Genomic DNA, 26,876 nt, shown 5'->3' with positions numbered 1-26,876 from the left:
AAGAGGTGTTGAAAAATCATAAAATAAGGCTTCTGGCTTTATTTTAGTATGAGGTAAACAGTATCTTAATCATTAAGGCAAATGGTAGAATCCATGTATGTTAAATTAATGTGGACCTTCCACTGTCAAATCTATATTGGAATATTCATAGATTTTGCAAACATGTGGTAGAATTAGAAACTTGTAAAAACTGTTGCATTGTGTCACAGCAGCACCTTTTTGATAATCTTTTAAATGCAATCTTGTCTAAGATTTTTAAAGTCTGTAATTTTTATTTATTATATAGGATCAAAGAGTCACCAAAACTGTTATAAAAGAACCAGGAACCAATGTCAAATGCTGTAATATGCATGCTGTTTAGCAATGCAGGCCGCTCCCCTAGGTCAGCACAATGATGCATACAGATTAGGGCATCAATAAAGAATGTTATTTAGACTTCATAGGTATCTTATTAAGGAAAATACAGATTTAAGATTTTTCATACAGTGACTCTTGTTCACCCCCTCCTCATTTTTTTTCCCAATGGGATAATCATTTCCTTCACAGAAACGAGAACTAAACGAGAGAACTATTCCTTTTTATAGGAAAATGGGCTGCTTCTTTCAAGGGGTCAGGACAAAGGCTTCACTTCTTAGCCACACTGGCCACAGCCTTCTTGGCTGCATCTTCCAGGTCGACGGCAGAGGTAATGGGGAGTCCGCTGCATTTAAGTATGTTCTTGGCTTCATGAACATTGGTTCCTAGAAGAGGGGAATGACGAACAGTCAATGAAATGGAACTGGAGGTGGTGTTGTCTCAAGACGCTTCCTACAATCTGAAATCAGAGGCTGTCTGATATCACAGACACAATTTATATATAACACTATTTCATCTTTTCATGATCCAGATCTCGCTGTCTAGATATATCCAGATGACAAATTTAATTTTCACTCTTTTCACCTTAAATGTCTAGTATTATCTAGTATTATATAGATAGTACTTATATTTTCTCTGGTAAGTAAACGGAATTAATAAGGTTTTGTTAGACTGTGCACAAAGAATAACCGCTTGTCTAACTAGTTTGAAAAAGGACAGTCTTCTGAAATAGATTTATGCTTTGATGGAATAGTCAGAACACAGAATCTAAGGAAAAAGCTTTGTATATAAATTTAGCAGGGTGTTGGCATAGTATGGAATATTAGGAGTAACACACTGGGATGCACAAGACTAACCTGTCTATATCTTTTCACCAGGAGATGGATTAAATATAGATTCTAACCAACATCATTAACAGGGAAAATGAAATGACAAGCCCGTATCAAGTGTTGTTCCAGCTAGAAAAGATGAAAGAACTTGAAAAAGGCTAATGGACATGTTTTTACTGATAAAAGTAGAAATTTCTACTGATAATTCACAGTTAAGTGGATTTAATGTGATTTTTGCCCATACCAGAGTATCAATTATCTTAAAAGCCTCTTGTGGTTAGAGTTGAGATCCAATATGACATCTGAAGTTCACAGAATCTGGCCCCTTAGGTCACAAATACACTGCTTTGAGATTGACAGTATTCAATATGTCCAATTCTGTTTCCTCCTCGCTCTAGATAACAAAAGGGCAGAAGCCCTGTAAATGAGCACTGCAACCTTGAATGACATCTCTTGGTGATTCCTGGTGGGGTTGTATCATTGGCAGCCAAGTCACTTTACCCAAAGATGCGCACCAGTGGCTAACATTCAAACTGCTTTCCTAGTCTTCGAAGGTTCTAGGAGAAATATGGTGAAATTTAAGGGTCTAAAGATTTATCTTATCTTGTACCATTTCCTGTGCTTTTATCTACTTAGGAAGACAGAGCTGATTTATAAACGAAGAATTTGCAATACATGTGTTGGAGGACCTACGAGTGCACATAAAAAGGAGCAGTGTGATCCACATGTTTCACACACAGAGGAAAAGGTGAAGAAAACAGAAACAGTTGGAATGAAAAGGTGATATAGTCTTGATTCTCCTGGGATCCTGGGTCCAATAAAGTACTGGAGAAGGGGAACGTGGGCTTTCACTCTCTCACACTGGAGTCTGATGAATGGCTTCTTTGGAAAGCAACAACTCAAAAGACAGGGAAGTTGTTACTTAAATTAACCAGACATTCTTGCTGGTTCCGCAGTTGTGCAGTTTTGGGTAAATCATTTAAATCTTGTGAGTCTCTTGATGTAACATTATGATGATCTTCCTCATAATTAATAGTCATTAAAATTATATATGCCAGACATAATGCCATATGGTGAATATGCAACATGAAATCTTCATAGTAACTACGTGATGGTCCTATTGTCCTATTTCACAGAAAATTGAGGCACAGGGAAATTAATAATTTTTGCAGGTCAGAAAAGCTGTCAGTGGCAGAAATGGGACTTGAACACTGTCCCCTTTATTTTTTTTTTTAGATTTATTATTTATTTTATACAAGGACTGGGGTACAGGCCAGAAGCACGGGAGAGTGAGAGAATTCACCAGAGCCAGAATGTGGAGCAGAACAGGCAGACGGACCAAAGACACTGCTGAGGGGAGCAGGGGGCGAGGCAGTAGAGGTCTGCTGCACCATTTGGGGTTTTCCATGGTTGGCTGGCGGGGAATCGAACTGGCGCTGCAGAGGCTGCGGACAGCTTTGCAGTGCGGCACTCAACCGCTGCGCCACCGGGGAGGCTCCACTGTCCTCTTTAATTGCACAACTGTAAATGTTCTAAAGATATGCTGATCTATTTTCCTGTCTCTAAAATGAGGATAATAATGCTGACAGCACAGGCTGTGATGAAAAACAAAGGAAGTAATATGTGTGAAAACATAAATGGCAAAGTATCTGGACTGGCTACCTGCCCATCAAAGATTCATTGCTCCTCTTTTACCATGAAGAGCTGTTGCTGCAAGTAGCTGCCCAACCAAAAATGAGGATTCCCAGGCTTCCTTGCATCTAGGTGGGGTCTTGTGACCCAGTTCTGGTCAATTGAATATGAGTGGCGAGAAACATATGCCCATAAAAATTCCCAGAGTGACCTTCCGTACCTTCTTTGGTTTTCCCTTTTAGAAGGTTGTCAGCCAATGTCACCCTTTTTTTTTTTTAAGATTTATTTTATTTATTTATGCATACAAGAATAGGGATATAGGCCAGAGATGCAAGGGGGATGGTGAGAGGCTTCACCAGAGACAGAGTGGGAAGCACAATAGACAGTTCTACTGAAATACACTGCTGAGGGGAGCAGCAGGAGAGGTCTGCTATGCCATGTGGGTCAGCTCGCTGGCCGGGGATTGAACTCATGCTGCAGTGGTTGGTGATAGCTTGATAGCCTTGAGACTTAATCCCTGTGCCACCAGGGAAGCCTCAGCCAATGTCACCTTCTGAAGATTGCAGTGACTCCATCAGCATGGACATTTGAAAAACTGTAGAGTAAGGTGCCCCACTGACATCCTCTTAGCGTTTATGTGAATAAGAATTTTCTACTATTTCAGTATTTATCTGTTGTTAAAGAAGCTAGCATCACATTAACCTATTACTTTGTAAATGTGGCAGGCAGCTTCTAAAACAGCTCTCAGATGATCAATTCCCTGTTGATGTTCGTGTGATTATCTCCCAGCGAGGATAAGCCATTGACTTGCTTCTAATGAGTAAGAACACATTTTTGTCCTCTTTGAGTAGGTACCTAGGGGTGGAATTGCTGGGTCATATGGTAAATTCATTTTTAGTCTTTTAGAGAATCTCCATACTTCTTTCTACAGGGAGCTGGACTAGTTTATATTTCCACCAACAATGTAATAGGGTTTATTTTTGTCCAAACCCGCACTGACACTTCTTGTTTGTGGTTTTTTTTGATATGGACCAGTCTCATAGGTGTGAGGTAGTATCTCATTATGATTTTGATTTTCATTTCCCTGATGAGAAATGATGACAAGGGCCTCCCCGGTGGCGCAGCGGGTTGAGTGCAGTGCTGTGAAGCTGTCCGCAGCCTCTGCAGTGCAGGTTCGATTCCCGGCTGGCCAGGGAGATTCCCACCTGGCACGGCAGACCTCTCCCGTAGTGCCCGCTGCTCCCCTCAGTAGTGCTTTCAGTCTGTCTGCCTGTTCTGTTCCCCACTCTGTTTCTGGTGAATCCTCTCACCCTCCCGCTTCTCTGACCTGTACCCCAGCTATTGTATAAATAAAAAATAAATCTTTAAAAAACAAGAGAGAGAAATGATGACGAGCATTTTTTTCACATGTTTGTTGCCTATCTGCCTATATTTTTTTGAGAAGTGCCTATTTAGCTCTTCTGTTCATTTCTTTGGATTGTTTTCTTCTTGTTAAGTTGTATAAGCACTTTGCAGATCTTCAGTATCAATCCCTGATCAGATATATGGTATGCAAATATTTTCTGCCACTCAGTGGGGTGTCTCTTTGTTTTGGTCACTGCCTCTTTTGCTGTACAGAAGCCTTTTTAATTTGAAAGGAACCCTCATGCCTACGTTTATTGTAGCACTATTTATAATAGCCAAGATAGGGAAACAACCTCTACACTCAAGAACAGATGAGTGGATCAAGAAGATGGGGAACAGACACACAATGGACTACTACTCAGCAATTAAAAATTCATGCTGTTTGCAACATGGATGGAACTGGAAGGGATTATTCTAAGTGAAGAGAGGCAGAAAGAAAAAGATAAATAAAAAGATATTCATCTTTTTAAGGTAAGTATTTACTTTTTAAGATAAAGTAAAACCAGATGGTTTTACTTACATGTGGGATCTAGAGAAACTAAACAAAGGATCAGAGAAGTCAAACTGACCTTGAAAGAAGACCTTAGATCTGAGACATTGAGGAGGGGAGGGAGAGCAGAAGGGAGGAGGGAAGAGAGTGAGGTATGTGGAAGTGAGTGCAGTGGTGTGGTGAAGGACTGTGAGCTGGTGGTGAAAGCTATGGTGACCGCACCTGAGGGGAGAAATTTACACTGTGGAAATAAACAAAGATGTTTAAAAACAAAACAAAAAAGAACACAGCAAAAGTGACGGAATGTCAGTCACTTCTGAGACTGTTACACTACCTGTGACGTCTGTCTTGCTCCCTTTGACTCCTTGTTTGTTTGCTCTGGTGAAGCATCTGCCAACTGTGGGCTGACTGTGCTAGGAGAAACCCAGGGGGCAAGGGAATGTGGGTGGCCTCTGCTAACATATGAAGAGAAACTGAGGTCTTGGGCATAACAGCCTATGAGGAACGGCATCCTGCCAAGAGCCATGTGAGTGCTTGGCAGTTGCCTTCCTTAGTCAAGTCTTGACATGATCACAGCCCTGGCGGTCCCTTCACTGTAGCCTTGTGAGAAGGGCCTTCCCCTTCCCAGCCAGAGGACACAGCTTAGGCACACCAGGATTTCCCATCACTGAAACTGCAAACTAATGAATGTTCTTTGTGACAAGCTGCTAAATTTCAGGGTGATTTATCACATATTGGTACTTAATATAGATGCAAAGATTTATTATTTCATTGCCACCTCTGTCTACATTTTGATTCATTTGTAAAAAGTTTCAGCCAAGGTCCTAGATGAGAGATGATCAGAATGTGGCAGGTGTTAGTGTCAAGCTAAGGGATTCAAACATGAATCTGTAAGCAGGGCTCTTGTGGAGTGATGACATGGCCTGAAGCAATAGTTGTGACTGACACAAAAGTGAGTCAGCTCTTGGATGAGGTGATGAGTGTCAAATGTGTACATTTCTATCTCCTTCGACAGAGATGTGGACTAGAATTCTCTCCCCAACTGTCCTCCAACCTGCCAGGGATGAAATATAAGATACAAAAGGCTTGTCTTCTTCCCTTTTCTTCAGCGCTCACCCCAATTTCAAGATATGGCTACCGAGACACCATGTATCACCCCAAGTGGGAGTCCCCTCTGCCTACATGCTCCTTATCTTCTGACTCTACTTCTTCTCCATGTGAGTCCTGCTGTGAGTACAGGTCTTATCAGGGTGGTTAAACTCTGAATAACTGGACTGATGGAGGAATTTGCAGTGCTAGCAGTGGTGATAGTGGTAATAAAAGCAATAGCAGCTATCACTTAACATGGGCATCACACACTGTTTTAGTCTTCTATGTATATTAGCTCATTTGCTCCTCAGTAACAACCGTGAGATAGCTATTACTATTATTTTCATTTTAAAGGTGAAAGAACCATGGTATAAGTCAAAGACATAGTAATAGCTAGGAAATGTGGAATGAGTGTTCAATGTAACCTCGTACTAGTGTGAATGATTCTCAGAAACAAGACTTGAAATATCCATTCTGAACCCTGAATAACTTTTTTTCATTTTGTAAATATGTTATAATAATAATTTCAATAATAAATATGCTTTTGTGGTTTACAAGGCTTAGTGACTGGCAGTGTTCAATCTCAAAATTCTTTGCTTTTCCCGCTCTGTTTTGACTTCTGATGACTTTTGTTCAGCATTTCAATTTTGTAGCCCTTCCTATTTGTGAGCTCATCAGAACCTCAACAAGCTACAAATTACTGAAGAGAAAGGGCCAGGTACAAATAGGTGGTCTGCTTTTTCTAAACTCCCCTTCTGGTTACCTTTCCCACGGTCTACCCTGTTCTAGGAGGAACCCCGAGGCAGACACCCACGGCACCCAATCCGGGGGTGGTCCAAATACAGAAAATGGGCATTAGCTTGTCCTATGAGATTCACTCTCCTGAGACTCTGAATGGTAGTACTTGTGGAATAGGAAGTAGCATGAAAATGACTTAACTAGCCATAGGCAAGCAGACAAGACAAAGGCAGTACAACTATGCAGTATTATGCAGACAATAGTAAAGCTAAGGGAACAGCCAATTGCTGGAATGAGGCTTCTGGGTTTTGGCCTCCTCTCCCTAGGCTCCAGCTTCAATATGTTCTGCTCATTCTGTTTGTTCACTTTTACCTGAGTTCCCTTCCATGTGTGTGGATGAAATAAGCTCTTGATCACTTTATTTTTCTAAAATAAATGTATTGCTCCTCCTTGCAACCAAGTAACCTAACTAAATCAGTTCTTTATCACCATACTTTCACAACCAACTAAGCACCAGTTAATCCGGGGGTGGTGAGGGTAGTGTACTGAGATTTAGAAATCTACAAAATTATAGACAAACTAGATTAGGGACATAAAATGAGCTTCCAGACTACCCTGTATTTCTAAAATTATAGGGCTATGGGACTGCTTACTAAAGTTTCTCTCATTCCCAGTAACCATGACAGCTGACATTTGTCAGGCTTGCTCACCAGGGTATCTCCTGGCATAGCCCAGTACTACCTACAGTATGTACTTGTTGAAGAGCTCATTCATACAGAGTGCTTAAGGCAGTGTGGCAGGATGGGTATCTTTATTGATCACCTTACTAGCCCAACATCCTCAAATAATCCTTTTTAACAGTTTGAGGGAAAATAAGGAAGGATTGTTCCTGAACTTTCTCAACCTTCTCTAGGACTTTGAGGTTGTTTTCTCTAAGAAGGGCTGTATTTAGAGACCCTGAGTGAGAACTCCAAGCTGCTCCTCTCTGCCCAGCAGTTCCATGTGTCCCACACAAGTTAAGATTTTGGTGGTTAACCACTGTGGCAGGGCCAGGATAAAAGGGTGGACCAGAAAAATCTCCTTCCAGCTGCTCCTGCAGAGCCCTATCAAAATGCCGAATTGCTTCATAACTCTAGGATCCACTGATGTGAATTTTAATTATACTTATAGTTACACTTTAATTATAGCCTTAACTATTATGCATATACTGGCCATGCTCAGATCCAAGCAGTTCGGGGCATGAAATATAAAGTCCAGGTATAGGAGAAATGAGGCATAGACAGAGGGATGGAAACCTGCCATGTAAGAGGTGACAGGGCAGCAGAAATGGACAAGAATGAGAAAGTGAGATAGAGATCATAGAGGGAGAAAATATGGAGATAGAGATTGAGACAGAGATCAGGGTAGAAGACATAGAGGGAGAAGAGGAAAGAGACAAAAGGCAGGAGGCATGGGTGAGGGAGACTAGAGATTTAAACAGACAAGAGAATAGAGAGGAGGGAAGGGCAGAAGGGGAGAAAGAGGAGCAGAAGAAAAGGAGAATGAAGGAAAGGAGAAGGGAAGATCAGCCAGAGATGAATAAAAGAGAAGTCATGAAGAATAACTCAGAGAGAATCAGACACATTAGAAGAGAGAGACAGGATAGACAGGGTCAAATAGAGAGAATGAGGGGAAAAGTGAGCATGTCACATGCTTCCCTACCAGCCCTGCCCTGACCCTGCCAGCCTCTTCATGAAGCACATAAACTGGGCCCAAGGACAGCATGGCTAGTGACAGGCCAGGGAGAAGCAAAAGTCAGCAGGCTCTGTTGCCTAATGACCCTGCCCCTGCTTCTCGTTGCTGTCCATAGAGTAGCTGGAGGGGAAAGCAGAAACAGAGAGAAAAGGATAAAAAAAATAAAAGCAGGAGGGCCTCCTCTGGTGGCGCAGCAGTTGGGCTGCGAAGCTGCCCGCAGCCTCTGCAGCGCCCGTTCGATCCCTGGCAGCCAGCGAGGGTCCCACATGGTACAACAGACCTCTCCTGCCACGCCCGCTGCTCCCCTCAGCAGTGTGCTTCCTCAGTCTGCCTGTTCTGTTCCCGGCTCTGGCTCCAGTGAATTCTCTCACCCTCCCACACTTCTGACTGTACCCAGTGGTTGTATGAATAAATAAACCTTAAAAAAAAAAAAAAAAAGCAGGCGCCATGGAAATCAAGTCATTGGAAAAGAAAAGGAGCAATGAGAAAGTCTTGGGCCAACACTTGCTTGTTTGTGGATCCCTTTTGTTGGTGATATTCCTTGCACATTTGAGGTTAGTTTCTTCCTGATTCACCAAGTGGCTGACATTTCCAGCCTTTATTTCTAAATAGCAACTTTAAACACAGACATGGAATTAAGAGTTCCAAAGAGATTGTTTATACCTGTGCACCCAATTATAACGGAAATTGCTCTCTTCCCACATTTAAATAGTGCTGCTGACATGTTCTAATTTATTAAATGCTGCATTGCTTTTTAATGAGGCTGCAGGACAACACTTTTAATAAACACCTGCACAGACAACTATTCCACTCATGCTGGTTGAACTTCAGGCATTTCTTAATATCTGCTTGTTGAAAGCTAGTCAGCTAAATGGTGGTAAAAATAAGATGACAGGTAAAAATGGAGTCACTTATGCTAAGTCCCATGTCACCAAATTAATATTTAGCTTAATTGTAGTTCCAGTGCTCCCAGAAATGGCATCTTAAACCAGTTAATTAGTAATCACTGATCTGTACTAGTGATGTAATCTGCCTGGGAGATTCCTGTCATCCTGTAAGGGAAAGTAACCTTACATTAACCAACCCACTTTTTTGCCTAGTGTAACTTCCCTGCTCCCACTCTCTTGTGTACTTTATTTTGCACAGATCCTTGCAGCCCCTTTCTATCCGCTAGACTGGATATTGCCTGATTCTAACAGATTTTAGCTCAAATAAAAACTCTTCAAATTTTTAACATGCCTGTTTACTTTTTAAAAATGGCTATACACTTATTGCATGCCTTAAAAATGTCGGCACATAGAGAAACAAAGGGAATAATTTAAAAATGAAATCTTGACCTACTGGTAGAGGATATTATAAAAAGAATAATTGTTAGAATCTCAGCAATTCTTCACATCTTACCACTGACTTCCAGCCACTGGGTGGGGTGAGAGAGCTGTACACAGAGGTATCAGGTTAATTTATCAAAATTTGATCTCTGCTTTCATCACATTTGAGAGGAGAAAATGGCTAGACACAAATTGCAGGTTTTGCTAAAAAGGTACAGCCTCTTCTCCTGACCCAGGCCAAACATTTGTCGTCAGGCTGGGAAGAATACCATGGCACTCTGGATGTGGGTAAAAGCTGTTGCTTAAATATTGTTTTAATAGGAATTCAGGTTTTCAAAAATAATTTAATAATAATTAGCATTCATCGGGTATATATTAGGTTCACTAAATATTTGTTGTATATGTGAGTTAGGAGGTTTGCAAGTATCACAGCACTTTAATCTTTGTAGCAACTGTAAATGTGACATAACTGTAATCCCCATTTTATAAATGAGGTAACAGAGGCATTAGGGATGTAATCATGGTCCCCATCAAGTCAGAGCTGAGCCAGAACTAGAACCCAGGTCAGTCTGACTGCAAAGTCATGTGATAGCCACACAGACCAGCCTTTTTATGCTAAAAGTAGTTCTGGGGATCCTTTAGGATGTCTTCTCTTTTCATTGGAGGAAACTAAGACCCAGAGATGTTAGAATCTGCTCAGGTCAAACACCCACTTATCTAAGACATGCCTGACTCTCAGTCTGATGTTCTAAGTCAGAGCTCAAAGTATGGCCTGTGGGCCAAATCTAGCCCGGGGCGTCTTTTTGTGTGACTTGCAAGCTGAAGACAGATTCTACATTTTGAAATAATTGGAAAAAAAGTCAGAAGAATTTTTGTGATCCATGAAAATTACATGAAATTCAAATTTCAGCATCCATAAATAAAATGGAGTGGAGCATAGCCAAAGTAATTCATTTACAGATTGTCAATGGCTGCTTTTGTACCACAATGGCAGAGCTGAGTCGTTGTGACACAGATGGCATGGCCCATAAATCCTCAAATATTTTGACCCCTGCTCTAAGGAATTGAACATCTCCCACTCCAGGGAGGGGAGGTTGGTCAATGGAAATCACCTAAAGCAGCTGATTCCTCCTAAAATTAAAATGTTCACTGTCCCTATGCCCTTGCTCCGCCTTCAGTATTCTCCTCTCAAGTGACAATCAGAGAAAGGCAGTCTGTTTTCTCAGAGACATATAAATTTAGATATCTTATCACATCTCTTTTGTCCTGTTAATGCACTTTAAGAAATGGAATAATTCACTGGAGATCAGAGTAAAACTCATGCTGTGTCAGCAGCCCTCACTTGCTGGAGATGATGTGCAAGCAAACTGTGGGCTGTCAATGGAGTCCACCCATACAGCAGCCGCAAGCATGGACATCTCTTTTCCATGATTTCTTTCCCAGGCTAAGAAGAGACTAATAACCAGGGCGTGAGCATAATATTTATTCCTAGGATGACATCAACTTCAATGGCAGGAAGTCACTGGCCAGGTTCCCTTCTATAACAATTCAAAGAATAGTATGTACGTGCTTATAATAATGCAAACAAGGTTTAGGATCAAGTCTAACGTAATCACTAAGGGATTTTGTTAGATGTTTTCTCTTTACTTTCAACCTCATTAACTCTCAAAAAAGCAAGTATATATTAATGCAAACTAAAGTTACAGAGCCTTAACATTAAAGTAGAACAGACTGAATCTTCTGGCAAAGAAGAAAACTTTATTAGGACCCTCCTTTTAAAGAAGGAATATTCAAAATATCTGCATGTTAAATTTCCTTTCATGCCTTCTGTGAGTCTACTTCATGGCTTTCAATCTATATGTACTCTCATTTGTGGGTGGTGGCAGGAAATTTGGCAGGGTGAGAGACTGTGTGAAGTACTCGCTTTGGACTCCACTGCTGCCTAGAAGTAACAACACTGCCTCACCACGCACAGTTCTGTATTTACGTGGAAGAAATGGCTAAGTGGACTTCATTGCTGATATTTTGCTGAGAATTGAGACTCTAAGAGCTCAATGTGGTAGCCAAAATCTTTGACTCTTACAAATCACTTAAGAGCTGACTGCAGTGATTTAGATACAGAACCATGGACATTTCTAGAATCCTAGGTATTGCTGCTGGCCTATTCTGTCCATCAGGCTGTAAATCATGTCCAATGGGTAAAATTTGTGCCACTATCTGTTTTTGTAAAAAAAAAAAAAAAAAAAAAAAAAAAGATTCATTGTTCACAGCCATGCCCGTTCCTTTCCATACTGTGTGTTGCTCCTGCACTACAAAGGCTGGAGTGAGTTACTATGATGGAATATATGGCTCACAGAGTTTAAATTCTGGTGCTTTAGAGAGAAAGACTATATGACTTTGCTTTACAGAATACATTTTGGGGTCAAAGCTGTAGTTCTAAGGGAGGACATTCCACCCCTGCTTCTTTAACTCAACATGTCAAATACTTGGCTCAAGGACCCCACTGTCCCTTGCTGCATCTGTGATAGACAATAATGATCATTGAGCTCTTTTCTACTGGCTGAGATACGAGCTGAAATCTTTGTTGGCATTGCAGTGCAGACAGCCACTGTCACTGAATAGAAGGTGGCATGTGATACAAGTTAATTGTCCTCTCTGTTATAAAAGAGTCACAAAGAGCATCTGCCTCATTGGCTCAGCCTTTGGACAGTCTCCAAAAGGTGGTTTTTGGGAGCAGAGGTGTCTTATTAACAGAGCATAACTGCCCCCTGTAAATGGCACACACAAAATCTACCCGCGCGTCTCTTCCCTGATAGCAACATGCTCGCTCTCTCTTAGGTGAGTGGTGAAATAGACTTTAAAGAGTTACATAAGGAAACTAGACATGAAGAAATGGACAGTCTGGCCACTTAGAAAAAAACAGAAAACAACTAATGGTGTGGTTTAAGGCAGAACTTGGGACATGGTCATACCTGCTCTGCCATGCTTTTACGAAAAACCCTAACCCCAGCTTCTTAAAAGAAATAACTTCAGGCTCTTGAACTTAAAGGGATGACCACTGGCTAGACTATCCTGAGTACCTGACGAAAAAGCAGCCAACTCTTGAAGCTGAGGATTGCCATCTAATGGGCACTAGAGTGGAGTCTCCTCCTGTGCAGAGGAGCAGTCATCACCACGGCATCATGGGCTGTTCCCAGACTTTCATTCTCAAGTGATGGGGAGCTGTATCTGAGTGGCATGTTTATAAAGAGAAAGTGGGCCTGTATAGCTCAGCCTCCCGTCTGCCCCTCCTTTTGACTATGTTGCTCAGAGGAAGGCCAGGTCATCCTCTGTTCCTCAGGCTCTGCCTGGGTTTGAGAGGCCAGCCCAAGTCCAGGAGCATCTGAAGAGTTATGGAAAGTGGCTTAATTCTGGGGTTCAGGGTAAGGAAGCTCACTGTCCGTATACTGTATAGTACATCTACCAACTTGTTTTTTATCGGCCATAAAGATGATATTTTGTTTCCCTTAGTGCTGCACCTCCCCCTGCAGTGACCTTCAGGGCTAATGGCTGTTGCCATGGTCCCTGAGGTCCGGCGTGGGCAAGGAACCATGCGCGCAGGGGGAAAACAGCAAATTCCCTAAGATGCAGAGAAGCCGAATGCCTGCCAAGAGATAACAACTACCAGAAGCCGCCACAAAGACTTAAAAGGGATGCTGACCACCTGGAACCTTATCTCGCTTTCTCAAGGCCCACAAACTTTATTCTGCTACAACTGTCTTTCTAAAATCTTTCCTTTTTCTGGTCATTGGTTGCTAATTAAAAAACATATGTAATTTAATAATTAGGCTAATCCAAATGAAATATTACTAAACACTGTGTTATAATAGAATTGTTGGTTTAATAATCTTTCTATTATGTGCTTGACTTTAGTACCTTTGATATTAACTGCATTATAAAAAATATTCACCCATGACAATTAATTGAGTAAAAATGAGTAGGTAGTAGTAGTAGTTAGTACAAGAAGAATATACTTATATAGAACAAAAGAAAGAGTTAATAGCCTGTCTACTTAGGAATGCGGCTAGGTCCAGATGTATTTCGGACATAGATCACTGCCCTGTCAATAATAAACTAAACCTATGAGCAAGCTGATTTCGTTGATGTTCACTGTTCCTATACTTTTAGAAAACATATATATACTGACCACTGACTCAAATAAAGTTACACTCAGATTTACACTCTCTCTTGAAGTGTGTCTGTTTGTCATTTCTTTCACCGAATCCCTGACCACCCTGCGCAGTCTCTCAACCCTGAGACGGCCTCATCGTTCACTGCTGTGCTGGTCTGCGGCACCTTAGTCCTCTATCTTATTTTCACCAAATGCAGAACCTAGACAGGAAAGAATGTGTTGGGTCCTTGAACAACACCAAAAACATGGCCTGATGAGATGGGCTGTGGACAACACAAGGGACAGTGAATAGGGAAGCTTAACAGACTCTTGACTTGGGGGTTCTATATCTCCAGGGAACACAGAGGGTCAGTTTAGCCTTAGTTAGAGGCCAAGGGGTAGAGGCACAGAGAAAAAATAAGAGGGAGTGAGCAAGTCAGAATGAGGGGGGCACTTTCGAGGTAAAATTCCTCTAAAGTCTTGCAATAAACTCTTTTTATGAAGAGTCTTAAGTCATTACATATTTTTTATATATCATTCTTTCTTTGTGCCTTTACCACTTGGCCTCTAAGGCCAGACAATAGTAATGGTTTACGGGTGAACTGGTGGTGGGAATTTTATGGGGAATACACAGTGATGTAAAAGATACAAATTAAAAAATGAATTATGAAAAAAAAGTTATATAATTCAGAGGCTATCTTCCTTAAAGGAAGATATAGTTACAATGACCTATAATTACAATGACCAAGGTTACTTTCCTAAAGGTACTTTAGAAGGTTTTTCTCGTGTGAGGTAGCAGAAGTCCAACCTGGCATAAATTTCAGGTCCTGGTTAGGAATAAAATGAAAATTCAAAGTGCCAAGTATAGTAGATTATTTGACTGGAAACTTAAATATTAGATCTAAAAAAGCTTTAGCCTAATTAATATGTTAAGTTAGAGCCTGTGAGACGTGGCCTGTGGTCTAATGTTTCTAAGTGTGACAAAGTTTAACCATTAAGTGTTTATTGATTCAGACAATGAGAGGATTTAAGATGTGATGACAGAACAGGATAGCATCCAATGTCTCATTTGGTTTAACCTGGTAGTGATGAATTAATCACTAGATGGGAAACACAGGGAAAAGACACTAACGATTAAAGGAAGCGAGGTAACAGGTCTCAAGGCGCAGTGGAATCAGTTTCAATACAGAGACATCCACCGGGGATGTGAAAAAATAGAGGAAGAGAGAGGAGTGGGCGCTAGGAAGCCGAAGCCAGGTCAGGAAAGGGCTGTGCAAAAAACAGTTTCTAGAGAAAGAACAAAGAGAAGCCAGCAAGAGGAAAACAGATGTGCACTGAGGATTATCTGCCTCTTCTCCAGGAGGCCATGTTCCCAACGACAACAGCAGCAGAACTGGAAAGTGGAGAGAAAGGAAAGATGTGGTCAGAGAGGCGAGGGTGGAGGTGGGAAGAGGGACTGAGAAAGGCAGAGAGGATGAATACATGGATCATAGCACAAGTTGGGAGACGTGTAAAGAGGCCAAAAACTGGGCCTCCCTGGTGGCGCAGTGGTTGAGTGCTGGGTTGAGAAGCTGCCCGCAGCCTCTGCAGCGCCGGTTCGATCCCTGGCCCCTGGGCTAGGGTCCCACATGGTGCGCAGACCTCTCCTGCTGCCCGCTGCTCCCCTCAGCAGCGTACTTCTTCACTCTGCCTGTTCTACTCTCTGCTCTGGCTCTGGCGAATTCTCTCACCCTCCCGCGCCTCTGACTGTACCCAGTGCTTGTATAAATAAATAAATCTTTATTTACTTATTTATTAAAAAAAAATAGAGGCCAAAAACTGAGCCAGACCTCTGGCCTGGGTGGGTTTGTGCATTCACTCTGCCCGAATCAGGATACTGTCCCATGGGGGCTCCTTATTCACTGTTGTCGCTGGGTATAAGCAGCCAAACTGAGGGCTCAAATATTCTGAATAAAAACTGCTTAAGTTAGTCAGTCAGACCCAATCTGTCAATGCTGCCTTTTTGATGGTGTCAAAGCACCAGTAACTGTTCTCCACTCTTGGTCTCACACTCTAGCATAACTGAAGACTTGCACAATGGACTGCTACTAAGTGCATGGCGACAGCTGAAATCTCTGTGGCTATCTCTGAAGGCGTTAATACTCACAGGTTTTTTCACCCTGTCAGCAGACCAAGGCACTGCTCAGCAATTTTACTGTGTTCATGCTAAGGACACTTGATTGGCATTTTTTTGGTTGTGGTGTCACTTGTCAGTATTTCAGAGAGTAGAGAAAAAAAGTGTTCACAGAAGATAGGTGTTCTTTGTTGTGGTCAACAAAGAAAAAAACAGAATACAACAGTTCCTACTAAAAGGTGTTTGCTTTCTCCACAATTTTAGAGTTTAGGGGACAACAGAGGGATTGGTAAGAATAAGGAAGAGAACTAGAGGGCATTCTAGTTTCTGCAAACTATTTGGCAAGTAGAGAAGCAAAATGTTAATGTTGCTGAAATCCTTTTTGGTACTGAATGGAAAAATCAAATAAGGGAGATTTGGCTATAGGATAAAATGGGATCTAATCTACAAATAATAATTACAACTATTATTTTAATTAATATTTTTATGAGTTCATTTGGAAATCATAACACCTGAGAAAAAAGCAAATTTTTCTTCAGACATATTTGAGACACTGAAGTTTGCTGCGTATTTATTTTTTTTCAAGATTTATTTATTTATGCATACAAGAGCTAGGGTATACCAGAGGTGTGGGGGTGAGAGGATTCATCAGAGACAGAGTGGGGAACAGAACAGGCAGATCTACTGAAATACACTGCTGAGGGGAGAAGTGGGCAAGTCAGGAGAGGTATATTGGGCCATGTGGGTTGCCCCCTGGCCAGTCAGGGATTGAACTTGTGCTGCAGAGGCTGTGGATTGCTTCATAGTGCTGTGCTTCACCCCTTACGCCACCAGGGAGGCCCTTGTTGCATATTTAAATGGAACAATAACAAAGAAAATGTCTCTAAACATGCTGGCAGATTCTGATCCAGAACTTTAACCATATGAAATATACCACATTGGCTAAAATATATTTGTATATTGAACACATAAGGTTGTTAGTAAATGTCTGTCATTTTTCAGCAGTAATGTGGGGTCAGCTGAATTAACCATCCAGGTAATTTTTGTGCCAATTTTATGTGCATTTCAAAAAGAAACAAATCTAAAACTCATTTTAGATCTATTATTTATTCATGCCAAAAACAACAGTCTAGAAAAGCTAAGTTCCCCCAAAATGTGATTGTTCAATTTACTCAGGAGTCTTTTAAAAAAAAATAATCCTGTGTCTCAGCTGGTGAGTTCTACTTTGATAAGGCAAGTAAATACATGTAATTATAAAGTTACCATTTTCAAAGAGGAAAGTAATCCTTTCCTTATCCACTGATAAAACAGGTTGTAATTATTATACAGCTGAGAACAAAGATTTGTCCACAAAATCCCACTAAATCAAGCCTGATTTGACTGATTAAAATTTTCCTCATCAGGACATTCCTAATACACTGTGTGTGGCAACAGAGTCTTTAAAATATGGGAAACAAATTGGTGAAAACTTAGGATAATGGTCCTGGATCTTAAAAAAAAAAGGCCATAAATAACCTAAAAGAGCCACTTTACTTAGTTATAAGAGACACTACTAATAAAATGTACTCAAGGGCTTTAAAAGGTCTATCATTTTGGACATTCAAAATATCACATTTGTTCTGATATAGATACATTCTGTTTTAGTGTATCTATAATTTAGAAAGCATTTAAATTAATGCAATTAAATTTGTATTACTGTAATCCTACCACAGATTCTATTTGTCATTCAGCTTTATCACAGATGTTGAAATAATGGACATTCCTTTTTTGTTCCACTTACACTAGTTAGACAACTGTGTTCTGGAAGTGTGACACAATTTGAATATTAATATGAATAAAGATAACTGAGATGCTCATCAGCTAAAATAGATTATAATGTTAGATCAAGTCATATAGAAACTACCACTGGAAATGCTCAGAATGCTCACACCATTTTGTACATTGTGCGGTGTCAATATTCAAAGATGCCACAAGCCATGCTGATATCTATAGGGAATACTCTGATGGCTATGGCTATCAAGACAGACACAGATGCTATTACAACAAACACTTGCTAACACTTTAGATACATAATCTTGCATTGTTAATTTTTCTTTTTGTGTTATTCCCCAGATATCTAGTAACTGGGATCACTTCTTATTTTTCTACATAATCTTCTTAATGCCTAAGGCTCAATGACCTACACAAGGCATTTATTATATTAACTACTGTAAAACCACAGGCATATACCTTTGAAATGCATTATCTTCTTTAACAGATGCAAATGATTGTCTAACAAACTGAGAAATTTCAAAGCTTCTTTGTAAGTTCAGACAGACCTCTGATACAGCCAACAGAGATGATTAAGACAGATAATGTTAGATTTGTTATTTAGCATATTTCAACATGTGTATTATGCAGATACATATAATAATGATATGTTTAAATGACAGAGATCATTTCATGCTTCTGGAATATAAGTATAATGTGAAAATAAGAGAAGTACTCCTTTTAATATACTAAGAAAAATTAAAGGTGGGGTAGCTTCCTTTTTTAGGAATGTACTAATAACTAATAATTATGGACCTCCACTGATCACACAGGTATAAGGAAGATCACTGGAAAGAAAGAACCTATTACAGTATGTTTTCATTTCTAGTCATTTCCAAGTGACAGATACCAGTATGTTGTGGTTATAGAGACCTGTAATAACACATGGAGGAGAGATGATTTTTAGAATCTGATGGTCATTGGTCACTTTGATCCTGAAAATAGTCTGACATCAACTATTTAAACATTATTGCTTAAGCAGAATTTTATTTACACTAACAAATGTATTAACTCCTTGTTCAATTTTCTTTCCATCCCAACCTTGCCAGCCATTTTCCTTTCATTGATATTATTTTTACTAGGATCAATTATGTTGCATTTACATTTTTAAGGTGATTTTATTCATCATATGCCTCAATGTCCACATTAATGTTGCCAACTGGAGCTTCTGCTATTTTCACTTTTCTTTCTGTCAAGTCCTTATGGTACAGATGCAAATGTGTGAGGTACAGGGACTCAGGGAAAGAGAAAGAGGAGTGGCAAAGAGTGAGAAAAGAAGAGTCTCAAAGAAAGAAGCTAACAGATAAAAACAAACCGCAGGGCCTCCCCGGTGGCATAGTTGGTTGAGCGCTGGGCAGCCTCTGCAGCGCCGGTTCGATCCCCGGCCACCAGCGAGGGTCCCACATGGCGCGCAGACCTCTCCTGTTGCCCGCTGCTCCCCTCAGCAGTGTACTTCAGTTCTTCTGCCTGCTCTGTACCCGCTCTGTCTCTGGTGAATTCTCTCACCCTCCCGTGCTTCTGACTGTACCCAGTGCTTGTATAAATAAATAAATAAAAATCTTTATATATATATATATAAAAAACAAAAAACCGCAGCTCGCAGCTGTTCTGGGGTTTCACAGTCTGGTCAAAATATCCCTGGACTTTATCTTAAAGAGATGGTTTCTAGGGAATTCTTACCAGCCCAGAACTTGGAGAAATTGTGCTGCCCTGAGAATAATATTGTGGGAATCTACTTAAGGGTGTTGCTTGACCATTGCAACTTGAATTTGTTGATGATATGGACAGGTTTCAAAGTATAGTTAGTCCAGAGAACCCTGGGGAGGCACCTGATGTAAAAACTGTTTTTACAGTAACCAGTAACAACAATAATAATACTCTACAAGCATTTGCACTGATGAAGCAAAGTGACGGTGGGTAGAAATGCTGACATTTTACCACAGAATCGTTGTAGCAGTGTCAAACTATACTATATATAGTCAATCTATTTTTCAGCAAAGCAAATATTTACCAGCTTCAAGTAAGGATTCCCTTAATGAACAGTAAAATAATATAATAAGTCACTAAATCTCATCTTTTGGACACTCTGTATGGCCAAGTGGGAAGTGCACGGGAAACACTTCTGTGGCACTCTGAACTACAGCGTCATTATTAGGAAAAGCATTTATGCAACTGTTTGAGTAACAAGCTAAACTACCCATTTTTCCAAGAAACACTGTTTTCTTCTTGGAATAATGATGGACACATTGTATTTGTTCAGTTTTAGTTATTTGCAGACATTTTCCCAAAAATGAGAAAAATGAGTCTGTCACATCAAGGAAAACAACTGACCATTTTGTGTCTGATGATAAAATTTGTACTTTAAAGAGAAAATCAAATTCTGGAAAACTTGCATCTAGTATCTTGACAGCTTTCCAATATTCAGAAGCTTTTCTGATGAGAATGGTATGATATTAACAAATGTGAAACGTTTAATGTTTTATGTTGAAATGTGTCAACTTTTGAAAGATCTGAATAATAAAAAATTGTCCATCTGATCGATGCATGATATTATAAATCACACATGTGTAAAATTCATTTAATGTGCAAGTGAGACCAATAGATTTTAATATGAGAATATAAAAAGTTAGGGCTTCCTAGGTGGCACAAGGGGTTAAGACAACCTATGAAGCTGTCCTTAGCTACTGCAGCATGAGCTCGATCCCCGGCGGCCAGGGAGCAACCCACACAGCCCAGCAGACCTCTCCTGACTTGCCTGCTGTTCTCCTCAGCAGTGTACCTCAGTCAATCCACCTGTTCTGTTCCCCACTCTGTCTCTGGTGAATCCTCTCACCCCCCACACCTCTGGCCTATACCCCAGTTCTTGTATGCATAAATAAATAAATCTCAAAAAATATATAAAAAGTTAGGTAAAATAGTTTCAAATTCTATGTTAAAATGAATCTTTAATAACTATTACTTAAAGACTTTACAGTGTAGTACCAAAGACTACAAAATGATTAAAAACTTCTCTTTTCCAAACATATAATCTGTGACATCAGATTTTCTTCATATACCTTAAAAAACATGTTGCAAGTTTAAGCTAGAGGTTAAAAGGATTTGTAAAAATTTAAAATAGTGCTGCTCTTCTTACTAACATTTTATAAAAAACTATTTTCCATAATTTTGATATACACTATTGATATATAATACATACTGTAAAGTTAATATTTCATTATGAAAAAAATGAATAGTTAAAAATGTTCCAAGGAGTTATTTCTGTTATCAAATTATCTTTTTCATCAATTATGTTCATTAATAGGTATCAACAGATATAACCCAAAATAAACAAGAGCTCTTTGTGGTCCCCAACATTAATAAATAAAGGAGTCCTGAGACCATAAAGCTTTCAACTACTGCTCTCCCACGGTGAAAACTTCTTACTGCCAATTTCTCAGTGTATTCCCAGAACACTAATTCTATGAAACAATCCATAGTAAAGGGGCTCCACTGTGTGGTAAGTTTGGAAACTTTGGAAAATCATAACACATACCACTCTTGCAAAGATACAACTCATATTTGATTGTAGAACTTGTAAGAGTCACTGCTGTACGGCATTTGTTTCATCTTATTTAACTGAGTGTTCCTTTATGCTCCCTCAGGAAGTTTATGCTTGAGGATCCTATTGGCCACCAATCCTGGAGAAAGGGTGCTGGTCTGGAGAAATCTACCATCACTCACCTTCAAGTCGCACCACCAGGGGCACCTTGAGTTCCAGCTCCCGACAGGCTTTGGTGATTCCATTGGCAATGATGGCACAGTTGACAATTCCACCAAAAATATTGACAAGGATGGCTTCAACCTGAAATAAAGAGAGGAAATCCCCATCAAAGTGCTGACAGCAAACATTCTAAAAAATAACTGACTAACCAAGAGAGACAATTAAAATAAGACCCTGTCTTTTGTTTTTAACACAGAACATAAAATACTTGAAAAGGCCCAGAAAATATTAAGAAAGTTAAAAATTTAGTGCTGAGCTAATAAATATCAATATATAACATTGGCATATCAACCCATATTATTCCATCAATCACTTCTCTGAATGCAATCCAGTCACCACTCATTTATTTTATACTGTCTCCTTGTTTTTCTAATATTACTGTCTGACACTATTCTTTTATGAGTTGTGTCATTTAAAAATTCATGCACTTATGTTGTTTCTCCCCACAGTCTATACTTCAATTTTTATTTGTCATGGGTTTCAGAAAATATTTCTAAACTAGGAATCTATTATTTGTTGTTTTGTATTAATAGGCAAAAATTTAAATGTTTCTGCAAGGTAGATTCTCAAAAGTGAGAGCATTTAATTATCTGAGATAACAACCTTTTTGATAAAAAAGAAGACCCCCAAAAGAAATAGATACAAGCTCATATCACAAATAAGGATGTAAAGAAAGTCAAACCATTACTGGAATTTTTCAGAAATGTAAATTTCAACCCATCATGTTAACCTGTTTATACATATTCCATATTCAAAGGCACGCAGACCAAGAAAAAAATTGTAGTTGTCCTGACTTGACAAATAGGCATAAGAAAATCCTGTATAATTAGCATGAAGAACGAGATAATGAAGAGAATTCATTACCTAGATTAATTGATAACACCCACAGAAAATGGCTATTCATCAAGCTAAAGGCATCAAAATTCCAAGAATGGAGTTACAATTAAATTATGCTACACTAATTGTAAAGCATATATGTGTACACTGAGAGTGCCATTTTTAAATCCCATTATTTCAATATGCTAAATTAACTACACAAAACATATAACGAAAGAATACATTAGACTTGTACAGCACTTAACTGTTTTAGAAAGCACCATTAAATGAACCCTTATTTTTTATTTTGATCTTTCCCAGAACCCTATTCAGTAAGTTCAGGGGTTAGCCCTCTGTACAAATTCAGGGAATTCACAAGGTTACACAAAGAATATGAAGCAGTGGTGAGGCCAAAGTCAACATTCTAGATCACCTACTGAGTCTTCATATCAGCTGCTGGAGTTGAGATGTAGGGCAATTCTCATACATGTTTTGAACATGGTTTCCCATCAATAAAATGGGAATGCCTAGTTGGTAAGATTTTTGAAAAGTCTAAATGAAGTAATACATGTGAAATGCTTAGCACATGCCTAAAGATTACTTGATACATGCATTTATTTCAACAAGCAATTATGAACAGGTTACCTAGAAAGCAAGTTAAGATGAAAACCACTTTCAGTATATTGCAGTTCTGTTGAATCAAATATAATAGAAACACAAATTTATCTAAGTTCAAAAGAAAAGGTAATACCTTAAGAACAAAATAAATGAGCAATATTTTGAAACCAATTAAGAGATTAGGGCTACTCCCCAAAAAGAAATGTCCTTTCACAGCAAGCTGACTGGTAGGCAGAAGCTTGCTTTCTAATGACAGTTATTAAATGCTGTTAACACTGAGGCTTGGTACAGAATTAGTTTCCAAATAGCTGTGGGATAGAGAGGAACTTGCCAGAACAATGGAAGAAAAAACACTCAAGAGCAATAATGACTCCACAGGGACCAAGTGAGAATCTCAGGAACTGCTGTGGCTCACTCAGCTGTGTAGAAGCACCAGATTTTCTTGTAAAGTCCACATAGGTACCACATAGGTACTTGTAAAGTCCACACATAGGTACATGTGTGCCTCTGACATCTTCCAAATGGTACAATCTTTACGAGCCCAGATGTCAACAGATTCTCAGTAAAGCATTCTTTTCTCATCAAGTTAGGGCAAGTTACTGTGTATTTATCTAAAACTGTTCATTCTAGATAGTTACATTACACAGAACAAACATGTGATTTCACCTACATAGGCAGGTGTGGGGGCAAGAAGGAAGGAAGATGCCCATAAGACTCAATGCTCCTCAGTGGGCACATGACCTAGAGTGAGTATCAAACATGAACTGTGGATCTGGTGCAGCCTCAGTAGGTATCAGTTTCCATGAGTCTCTCATATGTCTGTATCTTATGTTTAATGAGGCTCTGACATTAAACATACACATTCTTCATACATCCACTTGAACTGATGCTAAATCAAGGAAAAGTGGAAAAATAATGGCCTTTTTCAGGTGTACTAAGAAATCCTGTTTTTTTTTTTTTTTTTTTTTTTTAGTTTTTTTATTTTTGTTTATACAAGAGCTGAGGTACAGGACAGAGTAGTGGGAGGGTGAGAGCAGGGAGCAGAACAGGCAGACAGACCGAAAGCACTGCTGAGGGGAGCAGTGGGCAAGAGAGAAGTCTGCTGCACCATGTGGGAATCTCCCTGGCCAGCCAGGAATCGAACTGGTGCTGCGGAGGCTGCAGACAGCTTCACAGTGCTGCACTCAACCTGCTGTGCCACTGGGGAGCCCCAGAAATACTGCTTTCTAATGTAATCTATTACTTCTTATCCTCTATCCCCATCCCCAAGATACAAAACCCTTATGGAGGAAGGTGACCCCCACCTCTACAATAGGACTATGTGGTTTTTCCATCAGCAGTTATCACAATCCATGACATAGCATAATCATCTAATAAATACTGGTTTCAAGAGTGAATGAATTAAGTTAATTTCAATAGATACTTAATGACCATGTTCCTTGCACTGGGTACAGAGTTAAGTGCTCGGGATAGGGAGATGAATAGGATATCCATCACTGTCCTCAGGGAATTCAGGCAAGCACCAATGCTACAGACAACAGTGATGAGAGGGGCTTTCTGACAGAGATAGAGATGTTCCAGCTGCCAAAAAGAATGAAAGGGCAGGGACTCAGGAACAAGGGGCCTGCCAGGATGAAGGCAGAACTGATATTCAACTTGGTTCATTCAGGACCTGCAGGTTGAATGGGGAAGTAACTGAGATGTTACAGAGAATGCTGAGTGGAGCTGACAGAGGCCAGGGATGGGAACTTGGCCTTTTTGTTCATTCCTTCTTTTCCTACAGGAGCAGAGGAGGGGTGATATGAGAAATAAAGGGGTAGAGAGAAGAATGAGTACATGAAAAGTACCAGTTGAGAAATAAAGAGTGACAGTGTGAGCATAAGAGGATGAGCAAGAGAGAACGAAAGAAAAGGAGACAGGAGAACACTGAAAAGAAGAGAGAAAAAAACAAGCAGTGAGAAAGGGAAAGAGAAGGAAAAAGAGTCTGATCATCAATATTCACAAAGCATTTAGAGATTTTATAGGAGAGCAACAAGACAAAGAAGTACACAGGCTGCTAAGCTCAGGGAAATGGGATAGTTTAGGACGTGGAACACCATGGAGCACTCAGAAGACCACCACAAGGGGTGATGGGAAGATCCCACTCCTCAGAGATGATGCTGTTCTCTCCCACTATAAAGTCATTTGCTGCAGTCATGCACTTTAATAAAAATCTGATTTAAGATTTCACTCTGGGCCAATTTCTATAATTAACTACTGTAATCTGCAATCTCAAACTGAGAATAAAATTAAGACAGCTTGAAAATGAAAGCCTCATGACATCATTATTATTATTTAGCATTTATAAAGCATGTCAAATTTCCAATGTGAGCCTCGCATGTTCATTCATTATTACAACCACTAATTGCTGTTTCATGGCAATGATAGCAACTTTTAATGGTCTTTATTTTTCCTTGCAAACAGAATGCTAGGAAAAAAATCAGTGCTACGTCTATTTAATTATCCAGAGACTCTCCTGAAGGTTCCTGAGTGTTTTTAGGAATAAAGGTTTTTCTAAATTCTCAGGTGAGAATTACAAGGTTTGCTATTTACTGTTTCACCAAAGTAAAGATCATCTAATGAGGCAGTTAAGGTAGGAGAGGGAGAGCGCAGGTTCCCTAGTCTCCAGACAACTCCTCCCATGGTGACGTCTGCGGCAGCTGTTGGCAACTGTGCAGTTGGTCCGGCAATCCAAATTCAGGTTTTTTTAAATGTCTCTTGTGGTGTTTGGCTCTGCAAAATATACTCTGATTATAGATTTTGTCCACAATTAAAACTAAAGAATGAAATTCAAAAATAAACTTGTCCTCTTTCACTTTTGATTTTGAGTTTTCTCCCTCTTTCCCTTAGTGAGCCCAGCTAAAGTTTTGTCTATTTTATTTTTCAAAGAACCAGCTTTCGGTTTTGGACAGTCTTTTTGATTTCTATTTCGCTGATTTCTGCTCTGATTTTTTATTATTTCCTTTCTTCTACCAGTTTTTGGATTTTTTTGTCGTATTTCTAACATTTTGTTTTAACTCCTTGAGATGAAAGACATGGTTGTTTGGACTCTTTCTAGTTTGTTAATGTGGGCCTGTATTGCTATATACTTTCCTTTTAGGACAGTTTTTGCTGTGTCCCATACATTCTGAATGGTTGTGTCCTGATTATCATTTGCCTCAAAGTATTTTTGATTTCTTCTTTGATTTCCCCATTAATCCAGTGGTCATTCAGTGATGAGTGGATCAAAAAGATGTGGTACATATGCACATGGAATACCACTCAGCAATCAAAAAAGATAAACTCATGCTATCTGCAGCAACATGGATGGAACTGGAAGGGATTATTCTATGCAAAGGAAGCCAGAAGAAAGAGAAATACCAGATGGTTTCACTTACATGTTGGATCTAGAGAAACCAAATAAAGGACAAGACAAAGATAAACTGGAAGACAGACCCTTAAAAGCTTACTATAGATTTGAGACATTTTAGGAGGGATGGGGTAAAAGGAGGGAGAGAGGGAGAGGAGACAATGGGAGGAGAGTGTGGTGGAGAATGGTGGAGGACTGTTGGCACTTGGGTAGTGGGAAAACTATACACACACACACACACCAGATATATATATATATATCTGGTGTGTGTGTGTGTGTGTGTGTGTGTGTATACATATCTGTGTATATATACATATACATATATATACACACAAACACACACACACACAGTGACTGCACCTGAGGGGAGAAATCCTATATTGTGAAAAATAGACAAGAATGTTTAAAACTAAAGTGATGAATAAAATAATACCACCTTTGATATTTGCCTCCTCTAAACTTCAAACAAACCATAAAAACCACCACCCAAAACCCTTTTTGGGAAATATAATCCTTTTGAGTAACTGATGAACATTCGGGAACCAGTCAGATACATTCACACACCCCCAACAATTTTTTGGTAGGTCCCATGAATAACCTGCTTTTGTAAGATTTGCCCTCAA

At 39.7% G+C, this 26,876-nt stretch overlaps 1 protein-coding gene across 1 annotated transcript in view; it reads right to left on the bottom strand.

Annotated features, from left to right (window-relative positions):
• Positions 1-624: 624 nt before the first annotated feature.
• SUCLG2 (succinate-CoA ligase GDP-forming subunit beta) overlaps positions 625-26,876 on the bottom strand; it is a gene marked incomplete at its 3' end in the record, with an annotated part of 306,059 nt that continues 279,807 nt past the window's right edge. Inside the window, exons 10-11 of the mRNA XM_084248375.1 lie at positions 21,392-21,512; positions 625-740 (exon numbers count right to left, since the gene is read on the bottom strand). Of these exons, the coding sequence (XP_084104501.1) occupies positions 625-740; positions 21,392-21,512 (237 nt within the window). The remainder of the gene's footprint in view (positions 741-21,391; positions 21,513-26,876) is intronic.

The sequence above is a fragment of the Talpa europaea genome (assembly GCF_964194135.1).
Source record: "Talpa europaea genome assembly, chromosome: 11".
Lineage (NCBI taxonomy): Eukaryota > Metazoa > Chordata > Mammalia > Eulipotyphla > Talpidae > Talpa > Talpa europaea.
Note: the sequence above shows the minus strand (reverse complement) of the source record. Positions and strands in the feature narration are given on the sequence as shown.